The sequence below is a fragment of the Aotus nancymaae genome, unplaced genomic scaffold (assembly GCF_030222135.1).
Source record: "Aotus nancymaae isolate 86718 unplaced genomic scaffold, 86718_ANA_hifiasm-v0.15.2.pri h1tg000040l, whole genome shotgun sequence".
NCBI classification, from domain to species: domain Eukaryota; kingdom Metazoa; phylum Chordata; class Mammalia; order Primates; family Aotidae; genus Aotus; species Aotus nancymaae.
The window spans coordinates 114,172,156-114,198,880 of record NW_026988454.1 but is presented as its reverse complement, the minus strand read 5'-3'; the positions used below and the strand labels follow the sequence as shown (position 1 = coordinate 114,198,880).

Sequence of the window (26,725 nt, the reverse complement as noted above, 5' to 3'; positions counted from 1 at the left end):
TGAGTGGGTATGGCCCATTTTACTCTATTTCACTCTACGAGTTTCCCTAGTTATGTCTCCTTTCTCCTATGTTAATTATCCATATTCCATGGCAGTTATTTTCCCTATATGAAATAAGAACGGTATAACTATGGAATACCCCAACTCACATACACATACTTGTGCACCCTTAGACACACGTATGGATAATCTGTGTAAAGTGCTCATTTGCAGTTGGGTGAACTCACTGAAAGCAGCCATATCTGCCTTCCAAATACAGTAAAAGCCAATGATAATCCATGTCAACTGTTTATTTCTAATATGAAACTGTAAATCTTGTCCATGTAGTAATTAATTCAAACGCCTTTTTTGTTTTTTTTGCTAAGTCATCCAAAGCAAAAGTCTAGATGACTGATGATGACATGATATGCATAATCTAATGAATTCACATCGGTTTATTTTGCTCATCCCACAGTTGAATGACGCTGCTGAGACACTTGGGTTGATTTAGAATGGCTATTAATGAGTCTATATATTTGGCTAAGGTTGATTTGACTTTCTAGGGAAAGACCATCCTATCTGCAAATGGACACCTCCCTCCACATAAACGTCAATGTACACTAAAGACAAATCTAAGTATATGTATATATGGGATATATACATATATATGTACACATAAAGTGGATTGGGAAGTCCTTTGGTTTAGACAGTATTAAATATGTACTTCCCAAGTGCATAGGTTTCCTTTGACCAACCTGTTCAAAAAACAAACATGAAAAGTGCCTTGGCAATTTTGACATTTCCTGTGTCTTTCCTCCTATTTGAAGGACACCTTTCCTTGCTTCTCCATTGCTCCTAAGCATTTTATTTTTAAAAGCAGTTGATTCTTTTGGCCTGCTATCTTAACACTCCATTGATTCATCCATTCCTTGGAAGAACTCTCAGATTACATCCAGAAACTTGTTTTTAGCAGAGAACAAGATTGCAAAGAACTTTTCCCTTCTTTTTTATTCCCTCTTCCCCCCAAGAAGCAGACACCTTGACATGTCATGAATAATGCATTCTTGGTCTGACTTGCCTTGTTACCCCTGGCCAGCCCAAGCAGCTGAGGTCTGAGCTTTACTTGCCCTGCATCGTTGTGCAATACTGGAAAAGAAAAATAATCCATTGGTCTATACCCCTCAGACTGTGGTGACATGATCAGGGTTCTCTTGAATTTCTATGCATTCAATTTCTTCTCTTTCCTTTCGCTTGGCACGTTTCTTTTTCTTGTGGTGCTTTTTGGAAGGGGGGAAAAATGTTAGGAACACAGGTAAAATAACAAAACAGTGCAGAAGAGTGCAACCCCCAGTAAGCAGCAAGCATTTGAACAGTGTGAAGGTCAGGTTCGAAGGCACAAATAGAAGGGGGACTAACCCAATAAGAAAAGAAGTAACATTTTGCAAAATGGCTGTCCCATGCTCTTGCAGGGAGCTTTTTATACATTGTGTTCGGGTGTGCTCAGTTGCTAGTACAAATGTGTAAAGCAGTGGTGCACAGTGGTCAATGGCGAAATTCAAGGTGTAGATAAGGCACAAGATAGAAATGCAATCCATGTCGACGTTCCATAAGGTCATTAAGCCCAGAACGCCCAGCTCAATTGAGGTGACGCTAAGAATTAGCCAGAAGTTTCCCAGAGGGTGGATCACTAGGAAAAAAGTCAGGATTAACACCAGGAGAACACCAAAGCCTGCAATCAGAACAGGCACTGTGACAGACAAGCTGTAATGATCCATGAAGACAAAGGAGGGGTTGAACACGATGAATCGGATGCTCTTCGAGAGGGATAGGGGCCTTAGCTTTTCCAACACTTCTATGACTTCCTTCTGCTTGTCTCTGCTAGTCCTGGCCACCAGATACAAGCGAGAAGCAATGATGTTGTTTTCATCCCCTGCCTTGGAGAAGATGATATCATTTCGAAAATGCTGGAATTCTGGCTTTTTTAAAAATGAGCTTTGCAGGACACTAATGAAGTCACTTTTGTTATTGGCACTGATGTTGCTGACTTTCAGGAACTGATAGTACTGCTCCACCCAGGAGACTGCAGTGAATCCACTACAGAGTCTTCTTAGGTCCTCCTGGACGCTGCTGTTCCAGTACTCTAGGGGCTCATACACATAGAATCCTATTACAGGGCTATAGTTGCTGAAATATTTCTGCTGAACCATGGCATAGGAAATACTTGGTGAATCACTGGCTAGTAGATTGATGATGTTGGCTCCATCACTGATCTGTAAGCACCCCATGAAAGAGAAGGAAGCATAAATGAGATAGAGGATGACGACAAATGGCTTCACATATATGTTGGTAATCCATTCATTATAATGTTCACGGAGGAAGTGCTGAATGAAGTGGTGCTGATAGGGGTTTGTCTCATGATGGGAGGTCTGTTGATGCCCATCACTCATCACTGTCTGGAACCACACAGGTTTGCGATCCAGGTATTCTGCAGAAGGGATCTTACAGCAAAAGATGCTGTGGTAGCGGTTTTGCTCTAGTTGGCCAGCAAAGACCAGACAGGAGCCAAAGAAGGAGAAAATGTAGAAGTAGTTCAACAGAATGGAGACACACATGTTTTGACAGAAGACCTTCACAGCCTCAATGTTTGTGAATGGACTGGCACCCATGCCAAACGTGATGAAGTACAGGGAGCTGGTCATGGTGTAGGTGACCATCACATCAGAATAGGCGTCTGCTATCCTGTCTTTGAAGGGCAAGTTCTCTTTGGTTCTCCGCCATCCAGACAGAAGCTCAAACACTCCTTTAGTTCCATGACCTAATGTTTAAAAAAAGAAAAGAATAATTATTTTTACTTCCTCCTATGTATGGCTCAGGTGAATTCCTTATAGTTTATCTATGCTAAACAGCATTTTATACTCTAATGTTAAAAGGACTGTGATCCTCCTATCAGGGCCTGGATACATTCTGTCCCTGTTTCACTTTAGCAAAGCCCAGATTTGTTGATATTCTGGGAAAATTGAAACATTTATTGTCCAGTCTATGAATGTGACAAGTTGTAAATATAATGTTACATTATTACATGATTTTTTTCCCCCGTAAACATATTGTCTTCCTAAATGGATAGTAAGTTGTCGAGGGCAGGGGCTGTTATTTGTGCACCTTCAAATGTCCCTTAACATCATGTCAAGTGCTTGGCTAACTGAATCATTGACTGACAGTTCCTAACGTTCATTTCAAGCTGATTTATATGCTGATTTAGGAAATTAAAAAAGTATGTTAAACACTTAAAAATAACTCTAAATTGATTTTATAATGTTGATAATCTGCTTGGTGGCCAAATGGCTTAGAAACCAATTTCCAGAGACTTAATTAATTAACTCTGGATGTGAGTCAAAAAAGAAAAAATCTTCCAGGTCACATAAAAGACCTAGAGCAAGACCTTCACGGTGAAAAATCTTAGCAAGCACTTCCTTGGGGCTCCTCATAGAGCTTTGACTCAGGTGAGATGGATGCTGACTAAATGCTTTTGACAGCTTCATTAAAGTGAATGAAGAATGCTTATTTTCAACCAAAGTTTGTGTACCTTTTGATAAGAGTAAGTAAGCAAAATGCTTATTCAGAACATATTACTTGAACACCCACTGTGTGCCAGACTCTGGTAGCTACTGAGCTGCAATTTTGAGGAATTTCACAGCGCTTAAGTTACTACCACTTTCTTACTAGCAAAAGAAGAAAGCAGCTGGGAAAACAAATGTTCCATATCTGCAGTTTCCCCTTTTTTCACTTCCCTGAATTGGACCTGTCAATGACCATACACAATATATCAATTGGTAGCTTTCTTAGTGAGTGGAAATCTTCATAGATCACTCTTGCCCTTGCGGGCATAGCAATACTACATAGGAAGCTTTTCTGTGAATGGATACAAGCTGTGCTTGGGCTGTTCTCCAAGAAATCCATTAGACAAAGACATAGCTGAAAGGTCATTTACTGGTCAAAATGACCTAGTTCATGAAAACCTGGAAAATGGACTTTTGTGTGGCACTTAGATATTGGAGTTAGGTGTTACAGACTCAGTTTACTTAGTAGTGCTTTAACAAAGATATGATAGCTGGGGTCTTACAGCAATTGCTCTGAATTTGGACTGCTGGTAGCTTTTGCTAGCTGACCTATATAATTCTTCTCTCTTATTTGAGACTACAATATATACACTTAAAAATATTATTTCCTAGCCTAGTTTTCAACTAGAGGTGGTGAACCACGTGATAGTTCTGGACAATGCAATATAACTGAAAGTCATCTAAGGATGCTTGTTAGAATTCCAGAGGGCACTTTGTTTGAAATGGCATAATGAAGCCACCAGTAAGAGTCTTTGTCTGCCTCCTTTTGAAATTCTCTTTTTAAAAAACCAAATCTCCATTTGGCTAAGCCATTGTAAGTAAGGCTGTTACATGCAGCTGAATCCATTCCTAACCAACAACGTTTCATAGGTGAGTTAACATTTACCAAAATCTCTTTTATGATGACCTGAGGACTCTTGCTTCATAGGTAATTTGACTTTAGTATTTACAGACTTAATTGTATATGATGCAAATGTCTGACTTTTAAAGACACATTGGCCAACCTCTTGGCAGTTTCTATTAATTATTAATGGTTACTAAATGGAGCTAGGCATTGGAATTCTTTTTACCTCAAATATGAAGCCTATTTATTCTTCAAAGCTGTCTCTTATGGGTCTTCAATCAGGAAAGATAAGCGTATCCTAACAAGTAGAAAGGGTCATGTAACCTGCATTTAGGTAGAAGCCATTTTTTTTTCATTTGGAGGTAATGAACTATTCCTTCTTGTATTTTATCATGAGCTCAACATATGTGTATTAAATTTAGTCTAATGATTCTTAGCAATGTTAATTGTTCATTCCTATCTTCTGCAAAACTCCTTGAAGAGACAGAATACAGTCCTTGCTCTATTAATCCCTTGACTAAAATATAATGTTAGAATAAGGGTTAAGGTAATTAAAATAATTCTTTAACGAGAGCACCTCTCTTCAGAAATGAGGACTCCTGCTATCTTAGTAGTCACAAGGGAAAGGCTATATGGAGCTACAGCTAAATTTGGCTTGCCTTTGATAGTGGTCATTTTTTTGTGGAACATTAGGCACACTATGTAGGCCAGATTTTTGCTTTATGTGGTACAAAGGTCTGTAGGTGTAGGACGATGATACTAAACCATGTTAGATTAGATAATCACTTTAAATGTGGTCAAGACTGAAAACACAATTTTCAAACTTTATTTAGAGATAGCATGTTTTACCCCTCTCATATGTTTAGATATTTTACAGGATTTCCTACTGATACTCACTCATTTGACTGTCACAGTAATGTGGCCACTTACTAGCAGTTCAAATTTATTGCCTGCTCCAACCAAGATAATTGTCTTTCACTGCCCTATGTGCATGTTCCTGATTAATCTTATCTTCTTAGCTTTGTTTACGTTATTTTTTGTCCTTAAAATACTTTCCTCTAATTCTGGTCATATTAAAATTCTATTCATTGGTCTGTTAAGGGTCAGTTCAATTCTCCTCTTTGCTGTGAATCCATTTGTAATGAACCCAGTCATGTAGATATATTTTAGTTCCTTAAATTTTTATTGCACTAATTAGTCATTCATTTTGGCCCTCAATCATGTGCTGTTTTGCTCTGGAATTAAATGCTTTTTCCAAGATATGGTGTATCTCTTGGTTAGATTATAAATTCTTCAAGGCTAGGGAATGCATTTTATCTTACTTTTATACTCTGCAGAACATCTAATAAAGTGATAGATGCCCAAAAGATGCCCATTAGCCTCTTATTGAATTAAATGAACTGTAATTCTTGACTCTAGATGGTTTCAAAAATGAATCTTTTTATTACTTATTATGAAATTTATTATACATCTTTATACCTATATAAATATCAATTGTATCCGGAAAAGCTACACACTATTTACTTTCATTCAACCCAATATATATTTATTCAGAGTTTGTTATATAAGAACTTTTGCTAGCCAGTATATGTCATAAAGGTAAAAATGAAACACAATCTTTTTCAACAATTGTCAGTCCAGAAGGTAATTTTCACTTAAGTAATTCTGAGACCAAGATTATAGCTTCTAAGCAACTGCTTTAAAAATAGGGCTATATACCTAAAAAATTATATTGTCACTTGTAACAAACTCATCAATACTTCTCTAAAAATAAAGAAGCAAGAGCATGAATTAAGAAGAGAACATGTCAGAGTGATTTTTCTTTTTGTAGGTATTACTGCAATTGTCATAGAACAAGAAAATGTTTTCACTATTGTGAAAACAGCTTAATTATTTATTTTAAGCTCTTGCTAATGCATATAGAATGTCTATATTAAAATGCTAGATATTATTGGGATTTTAGATTTAAAAATAACTATTAATCTGAAATAACCGTGTATAGTATCAATGAAATTAATCATATATAGAGATAAAAATTTAACAAAACTTTTGTTTGTTTAATCCTGGTTTCCCAAACTGGCACTATTGACACTTTGGGCTGGATAATTCTTTGCTGTCTGGGACTGTCATGAACATTAGAGGATGTTTAGCACCATTCTGCTACCCACTAGATGCCAGTTGCACAGCCCACGGTTGTAACAACCAAATATCTCTTCAGACATTGCCAAATGCTGCCTGTGGGGCAAATTTGGCCTCAGTTGAAAATTACTGGTTTAGTCAAAAGAAAAAGAAATAGTATACACACTCATACACACACATACTTAATTATCTGTTTCTGATTTTAAAATCAGGACACATTTCCATAGAAAATTTGGGGAAGATGAAAAATAGTGGTGAAACAAATTATTCCATAATTCCACTACACAGAAAACTGCTAGTAACAACTTCAAACATTTATTCCAGTCATTTGTTTTTTTATCTTCCAAGCTTATGTATGTATATGTGTATGTATGTATATATGTATTTATCTATGTATCTATCTAGCCTTCTATTCAGATAGGTAACTACCTATATAACTAATTCAAAGAACTGGGTTGCAACCAGCTGAAAATTAGGATTTGGAATTACTCTTGCTACTCTGTCCAGCAGGCCAGTCAACCATGGAGAGCCTGTTTTCCAACGTCTGCAGTGTTTTCTGTCTTGGTTTCTTACTTTTCACTTTGGTTTTAATTCTGAGGCTGGAGCTGTTTTCTGAGCATCTGCTCACTTGAAAGAAGCCCCAACTTTCTCTTTACTTTTTTCTAATAGTATCTTATTCCCTGCAGTTCCACCCTTACTCAGAGAGTCTTAATCCAACTCAAATAATGCACCTCAAACTGATACACCAGTGTTCACCCCAAAGACACTGGTGACCCATCAATTCAGATGATGATGTATGGATCAAATATAAATGCGACTTGCCCCACTCAGTGATGATCGGAACTACATTATATTATTTCCCAGTACCCACTCCTGACTGTTCTTTGCATTTGTCCCAATTTCCCACCAAAATCCTTAATTCTCGCCTGAGGCCACAGCTTGTTTTAAGAACAACTCCATTTAAGTTCTGGACTCATTTTACATGCATTTAGCTAACATATAAAGAGGGATTTTGTTCTTACTAAGTAGGACTGTATGCTGTGCACTATGAAAATGCAGCTGATTCTCCCCGAGGAATCAGGGAAAGCTTCAGAAGGTTTAGGCAGACGATGATGCTAATAACAGCCTAGGCTGCTGGGATAACATGAATAGAGACACAAACACTTGTAAACTACAAAAAGATAGTTGTGTCTTTAAAGTTTATAATTATTATTTTGTTCCCTTAGTAGAGATTAGCTCGCTGGTATAGCAGGTTAAGCTACTGTCCAAACTACATTTTTAATTCAATGTTCCAAAACCTGACGGCCACACTTTGGTCATGCTTTCCCTGAGTTACATTAATATATATTTGCACACTGTATTAGAATAATATAACAAGTAATTCACCTGGGACATTATTAGATGACTAATATTTCCTTTGGCACAGGTTTATGAAATAAAAGAGGGAGAACTCTTAAGGGTGAAAAAGAGTTGGACAAAGGAAAAACTGGGAGAAAAATTCAAGGAGAGATGAATAGAAATAATAGATGTGTGTGTGTGTGTGTGTGTGTGTGTGTGTGTGTGTGTGTATGTGTGTATTGAATACTCCACAAGCCTGACGGGATGCTGATGGGGAGACCTCTTTCCAAATGAAAACAACTGGAAGCATTGTATAGCAATAAGGAAAACATACATGGCAGCTTGCTACCATACTCCCATTTAACAATGATTTGGTAAGTTCTGCTATTTGCAATTGAGCCATATGAAATAGAAAGATCATGAAGGTTCTTCATGGTCATGGTAGTACAGGTCTGCCAGAGTGAATATTTAAATGTTTTAAATTAAAAAACACATTGTTACCAAGCAAAATTGGTATCAGTCAAACACAATGTTATCAAGCAAAACTGGTATCAGTCTTCCGTGAGGTGGGGAGCACTCAGTACTGATTATAATTCCATTTGAGCCTCTACTAATCACTCTCCAACAAATAAAGATGACTTCTAAAGTAAGATGGATCTTCTCTGAGAAGTAGTTCCAGCCTACCTTTAAGAACATTTTTCAAAACTCCTACTCTTCTAATGTAAGCTTCCATATTGTAATTGCATCTACCATTGCTGTAGGAAAATTCTGTGGTGACATGCTTAGGTCTAAAGATAATTTTTCTTATTTTTTTGAGATGGAGTCTCATTCTGCCACTTAGGCTGTCTCAGCTCCCTGGAACCTCCGCCTCCTGGGTTCAAGCAATTCTCCTGCCTTAGCCTCCTGAGTAACTGAGATTACAGGCACTCGCCACCACACTTGGCTGAGTTTTGTATTTTCAGTAGAGAAATATTGAAAATACAAAATACCATGTTGGTCAGGCCGGTCTCAAACTCCTAACCTCAAGTAATCCGCCTGCCTTGGACTCTCAAGGTGTTGGGATTACAGGTGTAAGCCATGGTGCCGGCAAGATTTTTTCTTTCTTTCTTTTTCTTTGTTTTCAGAACAATGTTGTTCTCCTATAAATCCAATATAATTTTTTACAGTTGCTATTTTAATCCTACACTCAATCTCTCCAAAACCTATAATTCCAAAGAAAATAGTTTTTAACAAGGGTCAAATTAAACTGGAACTAGTCATAACTGACTCAATTAATACTCTCTACTGAGTTTTTCTTTGCTATATTGCTTTAATAAGAATGATCTGTGGGTTTCTGGTTTATTTTAATCAGCAGAATTAGAATTCTCTACATTTGCCTTCAGAAGACACACTGGTGGGTTTCCGATTTCACTTGATCATGTTAATCAAGACATGAAAGCTTGACACCGATATCAGAGACATAAGAAATAGAGGTTTAAAAAAAGTACTCCTTGTTATGACCTGTTTCAGGGAAAGCTTACTACTTTCCCTTAGCAGTTATTTCTGCATTTGGTTAGCTACACTTTTAACAACTGTGTTTGTGAAAATCACCTCTGCTTGTGACATCCCAATACCAACTAAATAAATACATAATGAATGAAAAAATAAAATCACAGTCAACTGAAAACTTAGTCCATCAAAGCAGCTGAAAAAAAAGTCTAGATAATGAATCAGTATTTTGAGTATTTGTTCACTTCTTTGGCATTATATGGGATCATTTATCCATTGTTCCTTCTCTTTAGCTGGCTGATTCCTACTTAGGATGATCTCAAACACAATCTCACCACTCCAGCACGTGTGATCTCTAACACTTTACGTTTGCCCTAGTCACCCCCATTCCACCAGCTCAGACATCTCTCCTTTGTATTCCAACCCAAATCATAGTCCTTACTATACGCTAGATTGAAATTGCCCATTGGTGGGCCCATCTTTTAGTCAGTCCAGCAGCTCTTCACTGTCCAGGTCAGGGACTTGCCTTTTTCATTTTTGTATACTAATTGTTGGTTTATGGTAAATGCTCAATAAATGTTTGTAAAGCTGAATTGGCCATGATCTACATGTAGAAATTTTAAGGATATTTGAACACATTCTTCTTGTAATAATTGTTGTTTTAATGATACTTATTAGTTTAACAATAATAAGTATAATTGATAATATATTAATTTATATTTATTATATTTTATGTAATTTATATCATTTTTAATAGAATTATATATTTAATATAACTTATTTATATAATTTATGGAAAGTTACTATTTATTATCATTAGTTCTTGCAATAATTATTATTAACTGCCCTATATTCAGCAATGGCTTTTGTGAAATAGATATCATTTGCCTCATTTTACTGAGAAGGAAACTTGCTGAGTGTCACCCAATGATTCTGAATTTTTCTCTCATTTCCTCCTCTGTTCAGTTCACATTGGTAGAGGTGGAAATAGATGGCAATTATGCCTAATTGGGAAATTAGCATATTATTCATTAATTTGGCTGATTAAGGACTATGGATGTCTAACAGAGAATGTAATATGAAATGAAAGAATTTGTTCTAAGTTGTTCTTTTACAGGGTAGAGATGGGTTCATAAGGCACTCCTGCTGCCTGAGAAATGATGATCTGTTTAGATATTTTCTAATTCTCATAATGTCTAGCCTTGAGGTGACGGTCAGTGTTTATTTGTATACTGACTATTTCTAGTTAAGTATCACCTAAAGTAGATAGTTGATTATCAAGCCCCAGAGGTTGCTTAGTTCATACAATGGCCAGTGCTTCTACCTCTTGGTTCTTATTTAGCCCACAAAGCGTAGAGGGTGTTCAACAGGAAGTTTCTAAGCTGCTATGGCAGGGACGTGTATGATGGTTTTACCTGGAAACCTTTGATGATGTTGTACAATGAGGGAGAGTCTAGCTTCATCTTGTCCTTAAGCAGGAAGTGACTTCTCTTGAAATATTTCTATCCCAGTATAGAATGAGTCAGAGTAAAGAACAGAGAGTAGAAGGGGAAAGGAGCAGAATATTGCAAGGGAAAGAGGACATAATTATGAGCATGAACAGACACTCAGTCCTTAGCACTCAGGAGGTTACAGGATTTCATTAGGTCTCTAATAAGAAAAAGTAAAACTTAGTAGATTCTCTTGGTATAATATTCAGAGTAGTTATATATTTTATATCTATCTTAGTGTATAGATAAAAGACATACAGTCTCATCCAGAGTTTGTGTTCAGTCAGTTTTGACAATTTATTTTGTAGTTCTACACAGTATAAAAAACTTAAAAATCCAGTGTATACATACATATTTAGATGTGTGTGTGTTTGCGCATATATAAAGATACATACACATACACATATTACATATGTATAAACACAGATATGCATATATAGTGTATGTTTGTGGGCATGTGTATATATGTGTGTGTGTCTGTATATATATGTATATATATGTCAATACACCTAAATTTGTATTGTATGTATATATATTTGGAGAAAGAGAAAAAGCAAGAAGAAAAATAGCAATAGAGATGGGAGACGGGGACTGTCCTAAAATTATTGACTATTGCAGTCGAGATTTTCATACTCAAAGTGAGCAAAACTTGGTAAGTAACACTATTTGATATGTTGTTATTAGCACATTCCCCCAGAACAGACTGCTTGAGTTTAAATCCCCTATCTCCTACTTTGTAGATCTGTGACCTCAGGCAGTTTTTTCAAGCTTCTCCAAGTCTCTGTTTCCTCATTTGTAAAATAGGGTGACAATGAGGTGTATCTCATGGGGTTGTCAGGCATTTTAGATAAGTCGGTACATGTGCTTGGCACACAGTAAGCGCTACATTGAATGGAAAAGCACGGTGCTGGCAACCGCAGGATGACTGCCATGGAGAACGTTCCAAATCGTTGGACTTGGAATGCCAGCTTCTGAATGCAGCTTGGTTACTGATGTCTTTACTGCCCCAGCTGAGTTGGCTTTTTGGGGGGGATTCCCGGAGCTCTATTTCAGCTTTCCTTGCTGCAGGGCCTTGGTGCTGCCAAGAGCTGAGGCACCACTGCAGAGCCAGCACACACAGGATGGCTTGCTTTCCTGCTCTCCCCGCTTCCCTGCTAAACAGCCACTATCAGGAAGTTTTAAATTTTCTTCTCTGTACTTTCCATGCTTTTCAAGTTTTAGAAAATGAATATATGGGACCGGGCAAGTGGCTCACACCTGTAATTCTAGCACTTTGGTAGGCTGAGGCTGGCGGATCACTTGAGGTCAGGAGTTTGAGACCAGCCTAACTAATGTAGTGAGACCCTGTCTCTACCAAAAAAAAAAAAAGAAAAAAATCCAAAATTAACTGGGCGTGGTGGCACATGCCTGTATCCCAGCTACTTGAGAGGGAGGTGAGAAAATTGCTTGAACCTGGGAGGTGCAGGTTGCAGTGAGCTGAGATTGCATCACTGCACTTCAGCCTGGGCGACAGAGTAAGACTCTGTCCAAAAAAAAAAAAAAAAAAAAAAAAAAACTGAGGAAGGAAACACAGCCTCTGAGGTCTGGGTGCTGTCAAGTAGGCCTTGGTGCTGCCAGGAGTTGGTCTAGAACTCCCAACTGTGTTGAGTGTTATCTTCTCAACCACAGACAACCTCACAAAACAGCATCAGACAAGGCCATTCTGTGACCAGGATGAACCAAGACAAAACAAAACCCCTCCATAATGAGAACTGAGCCCAAACAAAACAAACGTTGTCCAAAACATAAAATGAACCAAACCTCTTCCTGTCAAAAGTGGTAGGAATAATTGCTGTTTCTTTACCAATCATGGCTAACCCTTACTCTGGTAGTCTCTCCTTCTAGGTATGATAATTACTAAGATAACTATTATTAAGATAACCAGTCATGGAACAACCCTCTCTTCTTGAACAGTAAACAACTGGGCCCCCTGAACTCTCTTCCAAATAATCTAACATTTGCAAAAATCATTTAAGTCCATTTTAATACCTTGTTCCTAAAATGCCCCATGGTCCCCGATGGTGTGGGTTTTTCCTCATTGTCATTAGTCAATACACCTAAATGTGTTCAATTATAGTAGTATTCTTGGTGGTCTGGCTGGAGGGCATTGGTATTTTGTAACAAATATTTTTGGAAAATAAAATGCATTAAAATATTTGTTATCATTGCTGATTTATAAGTAAGTTTCATTTGAGTACAGGAGTTATAACAGAAACATTGGATGAGAGTTAAGCCTAGAAGCATGTGAATATCCAAACCATGCCACCACTAAAAGAGATGACTTCCTGGTAATATTTTAGTTGTGTTATCACTGAAAAGAGAAAGCCAGTTGGGCATATGAGAAGTAAGAAGATATTCTAAGAAGACGATAGCATGAATATTAACATAGGAGAAGGGAGGAGGAGCCATGTGGAACTAAAAATTCATTGCTTTAGGCAAAGAAGAGCAATGAATGGAGTAATTTGGAGCGTGGCTGGAAATCTTACAACTGTCAAGGGGAAGAAATTGGTAGTTTATAAACTAAATACAAGCATATACTTTAAAAAATTAAGACCTAGAATTAAAAAGAAAATAATAAATACGAGAACTTACAGAAATAACAATTATGACAATCTGAGCATTTGCTGAGCTACATACATTTAAGGAACAAATATTAATTAAAAAATGAATTATTTCATTTGAAGGACATTTCCTGAATGCTGCCCAGTAAAATAAGATAAAATGCCATCACTTTGAAGTTTAATAACTTCTTTTTGTCCCATTTGAAAACCATATCACATCCATATGCCTGAATCTAACAGTTCATTAATTGCAAGCTTTAGAGATATTTAATTCTATAACGAGTAAAACGGATGCTGACTTAGGATTTTATAGCAGTAAGAGCTGGAGAATGCTTTGTCAAATAATCTGATTCAATCATTAGGATGTATTTATGAAATGAAAGGAATCTTACTTAGCAAACTTAAATTATGCACAGTTTTGATTTCTACTAAATATGATTCAAAAGAAAAATCTTCAAAGTTGCTTGAAGACAACTTTGCTTCACAAGTATCACAGATGCTTGATAAAAGCATAATGCTTCAAAGGACAAGTTTATTTTAGGGGCATCCCTGAATATTTTTCTGCCTTTCTTACCAATGAAGATGAAATAAAAACATTCCATAGCTGGATTTTTTTTTTTCTGAACAGAATGCCTTGAAGCCAATGGAAAACCAATTAACTCAAAAGTTCAGGAGTGGGATGATTCTGATCATTTGAATCGTCATTAAATTAATCAACCAGGGGCCGGGCGTGGTGGCTCACGCCTGTAATCCTAGCACTTTGGGAGGCTGAGGCGGGTGGATCACGAGGTCAAGAGATCGAGACCATCCTGGTCAACATGGTGAAACCCCATCTCTACCAAAAATACAAAAAATTAGCTGGGCATGGTGGAGCGTGCCTGTAATCCCAGCTACTCGGGAGGCTGAGGCAGGAGAATTGCCTGAACCCAGGAGGCAGAGGCTGCGATGAGCCAAGATCGCACCATTGCACTCCAGCCTGGGTAACAAGAGCGAAACTCCGTCTCAAAATAAAATAAAATAAAATAAAATAAAATAAAATAAAATGAAAATTAATCAACCAGAACTTTCTTTTTCATTTAACTTTGATTGATTGGTTAACCTTACTAGAGATCTTTCTAAAATGCATTAGACTTGTGTTCCTCTTCTTTATCTAGCCCCCGCCCCCCAAAAAAAAAGAAAAAGAAAAGGTTGTATATGTAGCAATTAAAAAGATGCACCGTGGATTCAGGCATTTTGGTCCCAGTTCTGGCTCCATATACTGAATAATATACTTTGGAGTCATCATTTTATCATGCATTAGTAATCAAGAGGCAATATAGTATATGGTCAAGGCATCGGGCTTATATGGGTTTAAGTTTCCTCACTACCACGTATTAGATAGGCAAATGAACTACTCCATGGCTCGATTTGCTAACCTGCAAAATGAAGAGAATAACAATATCTGCTTCAAAGATTTGCTGTGTTAAAGGAAACAGAGACACATGAGTCCCTTAGTACAAATATCTGGTACACAATTAACTATGCGTCCATAAATATTAACTATTACTGAGTAATATTTTATGGTTGTAGCAGCATAGGAATTTAAGTTGAATGTGGATCAGGCATAGAGCAGAGTTTTAAACTTTTCTTCTCTGATTATTTTGAAATTTGTCCTTTTTTGTCTTTAGAAGTTAATTGTGGAAAAATGCTGATTAACAAAGGGTTTAGTTAACTTGATTAAACTAAGTGAGGCATTTCTTTTCTTTTTTTTCCCAGACGTCCTCTAAAATAAGTGAGGCATTTCTTACATGTATGTTCTTATTCAGAATAAGCTAATAGAGTGGGTTTCATTTAGCAGGGAGAAGCTGAAAGAGAACTTTCTTGTTTATAATGTATTCAGCAAATAACAGCAAACCCAGTCATACTCAGGAGGAGAACATAATTGAGCTGCTGGGCAGCCAAATGAGTTCTATCAGCCCATGGGGCCAGAAGACCTTTGCCCGAAGGCTCTCTCAGAAGCGACAGGAGCAGGAGTCAATTGAATGTATTCCTGATGAGTACAGACTTCCTTTTACATGGAAAAGGCCTTTTTCCAGCTGTCCACAACTTAGCTTGGCCTTAATAACAACATAAATTTATAAACAAAAGTTCTTTCAAAAAATTATTTGGTTTGAATTCTCGAAGTCAGGGAATTGAGGATAGAGGGCAGGGAAGATAGTAGTCATGCAGAGGGGTCTGGAGTACCAGCTCTGGTTTTTATGCCAGGTTCAGTCCCCACATGCATTGCTTCCTAACTAGATAACCTTCAACAACAAACTGCCCCACGTAGTCTTCCTCATATGCAGGACAAAGAATGCAAACTCCTATCTTACTTTGTTGCTGATAATAGTAAATGAGATAATCTGAGTAAAGTGCCCTTGGCACTTACTGAACATTCAATAAATATTAGCCATATTTTTTATTTATGGATGAACATTCATTTGGAGTCTTAGCTATATACTCACAGCATATCAAAATACAGTTCTAAGATTCGTTCTTGAAGTTATCAATAGATATGAAGTCAATCATGATAACATACTAGAACATTTATAGCTCTCTTGTGATAAATGTCATTCTTTCTTTCCATCTTGATAATGTCCATGGACTTTGTCCTGCTCATTTGTGTTAGCAAACATTCATCAAGAAATAATAATAAGGGCTAGGCACAATGGCTCATGCCTGTAATCCCAGCACTTTGGGAGGCTGAGGCAGGCAGATCATTTGAGGTCAGGAGTTTGAGACCAGCCTGGCCAACATGGTGAAACCTCGTCTCTACTAAAAATACAAAGGAAATTAACTGTGTGCGGTGGCTCATGCCTGTAATCCCAGCTACTGGGGGAGGTTGAGGCAAGAGAACCACTTGAACCCGGGAGATGGAGTTTGTAGTGAGCTGAGATTGTGCCACTGTGCTCCAGCCTGGGCGACCGAGTCACACTCTGTCTAAAAAAAGAAACAATAGTAAGAAACAGTCAAATGAAGACCCTCCCAGACAGCTATGACTATAAAACAGCTAACTTGACCCAAGGGAAGGATGAGTTTGGCCACGTGACCACCAAAAAGTTTAAACAAATGATCTTAAGGCTTCTTAAGCTATATAAAAACTCTAGGGCTTTTCCAGCTATTACAAAACAAAACAAAACAAAATAGTTGCACATTGTTTCTTTTCAGACCATATTCACCTATAATTAGCTGGCAACAACCTAGGACCCAGAAATATTAAATAAAGAGCTTTAATAAAAGCATGTTAGCAGCTTGTAAAATTTATCTCTTTGATACTCCCTGAGATTTCTCAAGAGGTAGATTATTTACTACTGGTATGGGAATCTTCAAGAAGATACCCTGCCTTTCAAAGAGATCAAACAACTAATCAGCAGATATTAATTAAGCACCTGTCATATGCAAATCATGGTGCTATATGAGAGCACATTCAACTTTTTTCCTAACATGTGTATCCTCCTTCCACATGCCCAACAAGTACATAAGCTGCACAGATACTGTCTAGAATCTGGAAAGTTCATCCATATTTAGAGTTGGAATTTGTCGCCTTGAAATTTCCAAAATTTGCTCCCAATTGTATCCTTGTATGCCAAGTGTTTTCCCACATACCCATACTTGAAATACTGGAGATAGTAACATGGTATGTTCCTACTACTCTAGGTCAATCGTGTCAGTACTTGAACTTTTACTCAGATAACATCTGCATAGGATTCCATCTGGAGTATCATATAGCAGTGAACGTGCCTTGAAACTAAATTGTGTCTTTCATTTGTCTGTCATTACTTAGCAGTGTCATGGGGATAGCGGGTACTAAATAAATATTTTTGAATCTAGTGCTAAGATGTTTTGTAGATAAACTTGCTAAGCTCAAAAACAGACTAAGGTTTTTGGGAGTAGCAGATGATAACCCCTGTGATCATCTCTTAACTACAGTTAAGGAAGATGGCAGAGAGATGAACATTTATATGCTGTGAATTGTTATACTTCTTTCATCTTCCGTACTGTAGGGGGTAGTGACACTCTCTTCTAATCTGATGGTTGAGATGATTTCTGCAACAGATATGGTCCAGTCAGTACTGCACAAACTCTGTTCTCACCAGCAGTGGAGGTCCTCAAAGGAAAGAAGCCCATTTCTCTTTTATGAGGCAGAGTATCCTAGTAATACTTTTTGGAAAAGTTTACCAAGTGTATGAATGAACTAATAAATGCTTTAAAGAGTAGGTTTTCTCTACCAGATTGCTGTTTTCCATGGAGAAGGGTTAGTCTGATTTGTTAGTGGAGTTGCCTGCCACTTTAATGCCAAGAAAAGATGTTACTACATGGAAATGAATAAGTGAAAATTATTTCCATATTCAATTTTAGGAGTTAATCTTCCATGAAAATGTAAATACTCCTGGGAAGGCCCACTTCATAAGCACAGTAGCTTTTTTTTTATTTCTTTGGGTGAAAGAGTTTTCATATTCTTTCCTAAGGTATTCATAAAGTAGACTAGGTACAAAGGAAAGACCCACTCAATGGGGAGATGTACCCAAAGGGATCCTGGGGAACACCGCTGTATCTGAATCCCATTAACTCCTTGTGAGGCAGGCATTTTATGTTCTCCTCTCATTTAATGGTTGAGAAATGGAGGCTCGGAAGAATCAGACATGCAAATGTAGAGTTCTTTTGGTAGACAGGACAAAAACCCAAATCGTGACACTCTTACTCCAGTGTAAGGAGACTGATCTCCTTAAGGGCAATGACTGTGTCTTGCCATCATTCCTGTATTACCTTTTCCTATGTCAGTACTTGGCACTCAGTACATATTATTATTATTATTTTTTTTGTAAAATTGAGGAATGAATGTGTACCTCTGGGCTCCCATGTTTTCTGATGATATAGTATTTTGAGGTGGAGATGATTGTTCCCTACTTCTTATGATTCTATGAAGAGGGGACCCCTATTCCACTTACATCTGGGTAGTGCTAAAGAGTACATTTGTACTCCTTCTTTTCACTGTTTAACTATTCTTCTCCAAGCACTAGGAACTGCTCATCTGATAACACTTGCCGCAATTTATCAATAGTTCGGCTGCTATTCCTCTAAGACAATAAATAAGTGCAATCTCATTTCTCCTTCTGCACTATTTGTATAACAGACAAGTAAGAAGTGCTAAGGCTTGCTCTCAGCTTTCTCATTCCATGCATGAAGCAGTCTTGGCCCTATTTTTCAAAAGGATGCCAATCACCGGTCTCTTAACATTGGTCTCTGGCATTCTGTCTCCAACAGCAACTGAATTTATGAGGCAAATGACAGTCCTCCATGTAGTTGGCTGCTAAGTAAATCCTGAGGACAAGATGCTATAAAGACCTGATCCTCCCTTCAGGTGAGGGGAGGAAAAAATCTAGATTTTGGATTTCTTAGGTGGAGACTCTTACATTGGCTTCTGGTCCCAGATAAGGTCTTTATTCCAGCTTTACCAAGGACTTTGGGAAACATGGTGCTTTTATTTATAAGGATAACAGCTTGACTCTTATTTAACTTCTTTGGTGTATTCTCTACTACAAAGAGGCCAGCAAAGAGGAGAGTTGATTGATTGAGATAATGGATTGCCACACATTATCTGTGAGATGATAAGTGAGAGCACGTCTCTAACTTAATAGACATGCCATAAATATACCACACTGAAGCTGCAGTTTTTTTGCTATCTGGTATCAGTTCATCCTTTTTTTTTTGTTTGTTTGTTTTTTGAGATGGAGTCTTGCTCTGTCGCCCAGGCTGGAGTGCAGTGGTGCAATCTTGGCTCACTGCAATCTCCACCTCCCAGGTTCCAGTGATTCTCCCACCTCAGCCTCCCAAGTAGCTGAGTCTACAAGCGCCACCATACCTGGATAATTTTTTGTAGTTTTAGTAGAGATGGGGTTTCACCGTCTTAGCCAGGATGGTCTCAACCTCCTGACCTCGTGATCCGCCTGCCTTGGCCTCCCAAAGTGCTGGGATTACGGCATGAGCCACTGCACCTGGTCATCATTTCATCCTTTCAAAACATGATTCTATATTTTTAAAACTGCCTTTTAAACTATCATAATCCCATATATAAAATTTTAGGTAACCTCCAGAGACTTCTGGTGTAATATTAATTTTTAAATTTCTGCAACAGAAGCACCACTCCTGTTATTAGACACGATCCTGTGCTTCTCAGTTATTTCCCATACACAGTAATTAGTCAAAACTGTAAAACGTATATTGTGTTTAGGAACTTTCCTCATTGAACAAGAATGAAAGCATGGGGTCAGCAAAAGACAATCTTAAGAATAATGCTGGAAATTCAGCAACCATTTAGTGTTTACATGCTATCACTCACATTTTTTCAAGAATTCTTGTAAATAGAGTAAACACAAAGACCTGAGCTAAGCAGCAATAAATTGATCAGTTTGCTTGTGGTAAAACTAGATAGGAGGATACTTCTACCTCCCAACCTGATGTAGATGACTTCTATTTAAAGGCAAAGTCATTTCAGAGAGACACACATCCCTTGCAAGAAGAGAGAGGTCATGCCACCAGTGGGGAAATGAAGAGGTATAAGAACAAAGGAAAGAGAGAAGGGGAAGGAAGGAAAGAGAGAGGAGGAAGAGAAGCAAGTGTGCTTTCTTTTTAGGTCCCTACTGGTTTTGGGGACACTGGATGTCAGATTCTCTCTGTTTCTCCAATGAGAGGGATCATGCTCTCCCTGGAGAAAAAGCCAGTGATTGGTTTTCATGAAAACATGGAAGGCTCTCCTCTTACACTCTTCCTTCAGGGAGAAGACTAGAAGTATCCATAAATGGAAAAGTACTTGCTCCTACCAGAGGCAAGGGATAAATACTAAAGCACATACAGGACTAGGAGAAACCCTTCTCTTAATAGCAAGGCTATAAAATACCACATCCGCCATAAATCCTAGGATTCTCACAGAAATTTTCCCATATAATGCATAGATAGATATTTCTTAGTTGTTCCTCTTTTGATCTTGTCATTTTACTTATTTTGCCAACTCCATGAAATTGCATTTGATGCCTCCTTTTTCCCAAACACATGAGCTTTCACTGTACTATGATTATCATAGATACTTAGGACATGTTTTTGACAAATTGAATACAAATATTTCCCCTGACGGACACCAAGTGAGACAACATTTGTGAGATGGCTGTGGGAACAGTAATCCTTTGTTGTGCTCCATAACATAGGTGCAATGTTGTACAGCTGTTGAAGATTCTTGAGCTTGAATTCATTTTATTGGGGACAGAAAATGAGTCTAGAGAGCAAGTATTTGCTGAAATAACTTTGTGTGTTGTCCTAATAAGTTTTGCAAATGAAGTAGAAAAAAAGAAATGGAAGGTGAATCCCCTCCTTGGGTTTTTAACAGCTTTTTTTGTGACATAATGCCAAGCAATTCATCCATTAAACGTGTACAATTTAAAGGTGTTTAGTATACTACAGAATTGTGCAGTGATTGCCATAATCAATTTCAGAATACTTCATCACTCTAAAAGAATTTCTGTATCATTAGCAGTGACTCCATTCCCTGGCTTCATCCCCTAACCCACCAGTCCTCGGCAACCACTCATCTACTTCCTGTCTCCATATATTTGCCTACTCTGAACATTTCATATATATGGAATCACGCAGTTATGTACACTTTCATGACTTCTTTCACTTAGCAAAATGTTTTCAATGTTCATCTATGTTGGAGCATGTATCAGTACTTCTTTCCTTTTTATGGCTGAGTAATATTCCATTGTATGTCTATACCACTTCTTATTTTTCCATTCATCAGTTGATGAACATTTGGATTGTTCCTACCTTTTGCCATTATGAATAATGTTGCTACGAACGTTTGTACAGTTTTGTTTGGATTAATGTTTTCATGTCTCTTGAATGTATACCTAGCAGTGGAATTACTGAATCAAAATGGTAACACTAAGTTCAGTGTTTTTAGGAGCTGTTGGACTATTTTCCAAAAGAGCTGCATCATTTACATTTTCATCAGCAATGTATGAAGGGTTCTGATCCTACGTTATCAATGCTTGTTATTTGAGCAAGTATTTGCTGAAATAACTTTGTGTGTTGTCCTGATAAGGTTTGCAGATGAAGTTTATTGCCTGACTTCTTGGTTTTATTGTTTTTGCCTGACTTCTTGATTTTAGTCATTCTAATGGATATGATGTGCTCAATGGGGTTTTGATTAGCATTTCTCTAATAACTAATTATTTTGAGTCTTTTTCATCTACTTTTTGCCACTTGTTTATCTTCTTAGAATAAATATCTATTCAAATCCTATGTCCACTTTTAAATTGGGTTGTCTTTGTATTATTAAACTGAAATAGTTCTTTAAATATTCTGGATACAAGTCTCTTATCAGATAGATAATTTGAAAATATTTTCTCCCATTCTGTGAGTTATTTTTTCACTTTATTGATGGTATTAATTGAAGTGCAAAAGTTTTAAATTTTGATAAAGTCCAGTTTGTCCATCTTTTCTTTTGTTTCTTTGGCTTTTGGTGTCATATCTAAGAACGCTTTGCCTAACCAAGGTTTTGAGGGGTTACTTCTATGTTTTCTTCTAAGAGTTTTATAGTTTTAGCTTTTACACATAGGTCTATGATACATTTTTAGTTAAATTTTACTTATAGTGTGAGAAAGAGTTCCAACTTCATTCTTCTTCATGTAGCTATCTAGTTGTTCTAGCATCACTGATTGAAAAGACTATTTTCAACTGCATTGGATTATCCAGGCAGCTTGTTAAAGATTAATTGACCATAAATGTAAAGATTTATTGACCATAAATGTAAAGATTTATTTTTGGAGTCTCAATTCCACTTTATTATCTATATGTCTACCCTTGTGACAGTACAACTGCATCATTATTACTCTAATTTTGTAGGAAGTTTTGAGATATGAAAGTGTGAGTTTGCCAGTTTCTCTAGTTGTCTTCTACCGATCAAGATTATTTTGGTTATTCTAAGTCACTTGTCTTTCCATATAAATTTTAGAATTACCACATCAATTTCTTAAGCAAGCCAGCTGGGAATTTGATAGGGATTGCACTGAGTGTATGTCAACTTGAGGAGTGCTGCCATCTCAACACAAGTCTTCTGATCTATGACATTGAACCTCTTTTCATTCATTTAGATCTTCTTAAATTTTTTTCAACAGTGTTATGTAGTTTTTAGACAGCAAGGCACTTCTTTTGGTAAATTTATTCCTAATAATTTTATTCTTTTAAATGTTTTTATTAATAAAATTGTTTTCTTAACTTCATTTTTGAATTATTAATTGCATATAGAATAAAATTAGTTTTTGTATATTGATCTTATATTCAGAAAACTTGCTGAATTTGATTATTATTGTAATAAGTTTTTAGTGAATTCCTTAGAATGTTCTACATATGAGACAATGTCATCTCCAAATGAGGATAGTTTTGCTTTGTACTTTCAATATGAATGCCTTTTATTTCATTTTCTAGTCTAATTGGCTTGGCTAAAATCTCTAATACGATGGTAAATAGAAATGGTGAAAGCAGACATCCTTGTCTTGTTCCTGATCTTCTGAGATTATAATTCAGTCTTTCTCCATTAAATATGATAGTAGCTTTGGGTCTTTATGAATACCTGTATCAAGTTAAGCAAGTTCCCTTCTATTACTAGTTTGTTGAGACTTATTTTGTTGTCATAAAAGGATGTTAAAGTTTGTCAAATGCCCTTGCTGTGTCTATTGAGATGATCACATGGTTTTTTACCTTAATTCTATTGGATATTACATTAATTAATTTTCAAATGTTAAACCACACTTGCACTAACAAAATAAACCTCACTTGTTCATTAAATTTGGCTTGCTAGTATTTTATTGAGAATTTTTACTCTCAAGTTCACAGGGATATTGGTCTGTAGTTTTCCTTCCTTGTGATGTTTTTGTCTAGTTTTAGTATCAGGGTAACATTTATCTCGTAGAATTATTTGTAAACTGTTCCTTATTCTTTCCTTCAAATCTCAAATATGGTAATTGTTCCTCCCTCTCATATCTTGCCACATAACTTCCTTCATTTCATTTATAAATTACAGCACATCTAAACTTCCTCATCAGTCAGTATTTAGGAAAAGACATATATGATTTGAATCAATTTATTCTCATCACTAAACGGTACTTATAATGCACCCATGTGATTTAAAGTAATTTAGTTTCCCATGAGACAAGTCAGGTGGGAGATAGAAAAGACCGTAAGTGTTATAGACACACAGCTGTTAAGCACAGGGAGGGCAGAAATACCTGGAGGACGCATAACCTCCAAAAAACAGAGAGCTAGGTTCTTAGACTAGAATAAACTCTCATATTGCTCTGGTGATAGTGGTGGTGATGATGATGATGATGATGACGACGATGATGATTTTATTGTACCCTGGAAGTCTTCACATCTAATCTTCCAAATGCAACATTTTTCTCTTTCTCTCTGGTTTCCTCCCTCCCTCCTTCTCTCCTTTCTTTCTTCCAAACTAAATTTGTTTCTAGCTTGGGGTAAATTCAGTGGAGAAAACCCACTGATGCCTTAAAAATAGTATGAGCAAGTCAGTAACAAGAGTTATGTTATATTTCTAGCCTAACTCATATTTCACCCTCACTATAGTAAAAACACTGGGGAACTGAAGAGTCATCATCAGCAACAACAACAGCAACCACAAAATAACCTGTCTGATTCTAGATGAATCAACATCTTCTTGCCCACTCACAATACTAGACTTTATGAAAATACTCAATTTTAAATACTATAACATTGTATTATTTTAATTCTTAAATGTTTGGTGCACATCAATGTTTCTTTAAAAAAATCAAGTTAAACAGGTATTTATTCAGAACTTGTGTGCTCTGAGTTTTGAGGAATTAGAGAGAGAGAGGTTCAGATACTTTCTATTTTAAGGAGTTTACAGTCTCACTGGATGACGGCATATATTCTTGAACTCCCAACCTCAGGTGATCCGCCCACCTTGGCCTCCAAAGTGCTTGGATTACAGGCGTGAGCCATCGCGCCCGGCCAACGGCATATACTCAAGAAATATTTAAATAAGAATTCAAGACACTTTGAAGGCACTTTAAAATACGGAAATTGGTAACTGTTGTTTCTACCCACTATGTTCAAGGTACTGCATATAATTCAGGGATAAAACTATAAGAGCTTAGGGAAATTCATAAATGGGAAAGTCTGCATGAAGGAAATAATTCTAGAACTGAGAAAGATGAAGATGATATGAATTGATAATGAAATGGGAGACATTTAGTGAAAAGTTCAACTGGAAGATTAATTAGCAATAGTTTTCACTTCCATTTCAAACAAAGCGGCCAATTAAAAAAATTCAACTAATTCTTTTTTCTCTAGTTTCCTTTTAATTACATATAGATGAATTCACATTCTAATCATTCTTTGTCTATAGAAGGGTCATTGTAAAATACGTGTTACCTTGAGCCAATTTTGTATGCTCATAAATAACCCATGTACACTTCTGAATGTTAAAAATTGTGATGCTTTGCTTTGTTCCAAAATGTAAAGTAAACATAGATTCACATAATAGTTTCCACTTAAAGTTATGAAATAAATTGTTTTGGAGCTCTCTAAAAAGAGAGCTTTTGGCATTATGATGACTCAGGATTGAAGGTCTGGTCAGCACAGAGAATTTAAGCAAAATTTCTCAGTATCCAATTTTTGCTTGTGCATTTAATTGAGGAAAAAAGGTACATCTTGTCTTTGTTTCACAACTTAATTTCCTTCCCTTCAAATCTATCCTGTTAATGGAGAGAGATAGTTCAGAAGGAAAGAAGTGGTCAAAATGCAACTCTTAAGTATTCTTAATTTGAGCACAAAGATGAGTACAATGTGTGCAGGCTTTTTTTTTTTTTTTTTCCAGCTTGACTAGTTTCTTGAATATTAAAAGAAAAGGAAAAGAAAAAACTATTTGTGATAGTATCTTGGTTAGGACACAGAGGTGTCTATAGTGAAAGATGATTTGTTCATTCATTCATTCATTCATTTTTTTCTTTTTCTTTTTCTTTTTTGGTTTTTTGAGACAGGATCTCCCTGTCACCCTAGCTGGAGTGCAGTGGCACAATCTCAGTTCACTGTAGCCTCTACCTCCCTGGGTCAAGTGATCCTCCCACCTCAGCATCCTAAGTAGCTGGGACTCTAGGCATGCACAACTATGCCCACCTTTTTTGTATTTTTTGTAGCGATGGAGTTTTGCCATGTTGCCTAGGCTGGTCTCAAACTCCTGGGCTCAAGCGATCTGGCTGCCTTGGATTCCCAAGGTGCTAAAATTACAGGTGTGAGCCACCATGCCTGACGCATTCATTCATTATTTCTTTTAATATATATTTATTGAATGTATACTATGTGCCAGGCACAATTCTAGGCATTAAGAATATAGCAATAGGCCGGGCACAGTGGCTCATGCCTGTAATCCCAGCACTTTGGGAGGCCGAGGCGGGTGGATCACGAGGTCAAGAGATCGAGACCATCCTGGTCAACATGGTAAAACCCCGTCTCTACTAAAAATACAAAAAATTAGCTGGGCATGGTGGCGCATGCCTGTAATCCCAGCTACTCGGGAGGCTGAGGCAGGAGAGTTGCCTGAACCCAGGAGGTGGAGGTTGCGGTGAGCTGAGATCACACCATTGCACTCCAGCCTGGGTAACAAGAGCGAAACTCCATCTCCAAAAAAAAAAAAAAAAAAAAAAGAAAGAAAAAGAATACAGCAGTAATCAAGACACAGCAAGTCCCTGCCCTCATGGGACTTACATTCTACTGAGAAAGACAAACACTAAATAAGATAAATAAGCACAATATTTAATGTGTTATTTATTGATGAATTTGGAAACTTAAGCAGAAAAGAGGGGTTAGAAGCATCTGGGGTGTGAGTGGTGGATTTTTGATAGGGCAGCCATGAAAGTCCTCACCATGAAGATCACTTTTGGAAGATGGTCTGAAAGAAGGGAAGAAGCTGGCTGTAATGCCTTTAGGAGAAGCATATTCCTGACAGAGGGAACCTCAAGGGCAAAGTCACTGAGGCAGGAGGCTGCCTGAAATGTTCAAGGAATGGCCCAAAGCCATTGTGGCTGGATTGAATTGAACGAAGGGAGGACTGATAGGAGATGAGCTCAGAGCGATAATGGTGAGGGGCAGCTAGAGCTTTGTAAATCACAGCAAGGACTTTGG

At 37.1% G+C, this 26,725-nt stretch overlaps 1 protein-coding gene across 2 annotated transcripts in view; it reads right to left on the bottom strand.

Annotated features, from left to right (window-relative positions):
* Positions 1-681: 681 nt before the first annotated feature.
* The window catches only part of PTCHD4 (patched domain containing 4), a 182,046-nt gene continuing 156,002 nt past the window's right edge, over positions 682-26,725 (bottom strand). For both annotated transcript variants that reach the window (XM_012441639.2, XM_012441640.2), the window contains exon 3: positions 682-2,794. In XM_012441639.2, the coding sequence (XP_012297062.1) occupies positions 1,161-2,794 (1,634 nt within the window). In that variant the 3' untranslated portion in view covers positions 682-1,160. The remainder of the gene's footprint in view (positions 2,795-26,725) is intronic.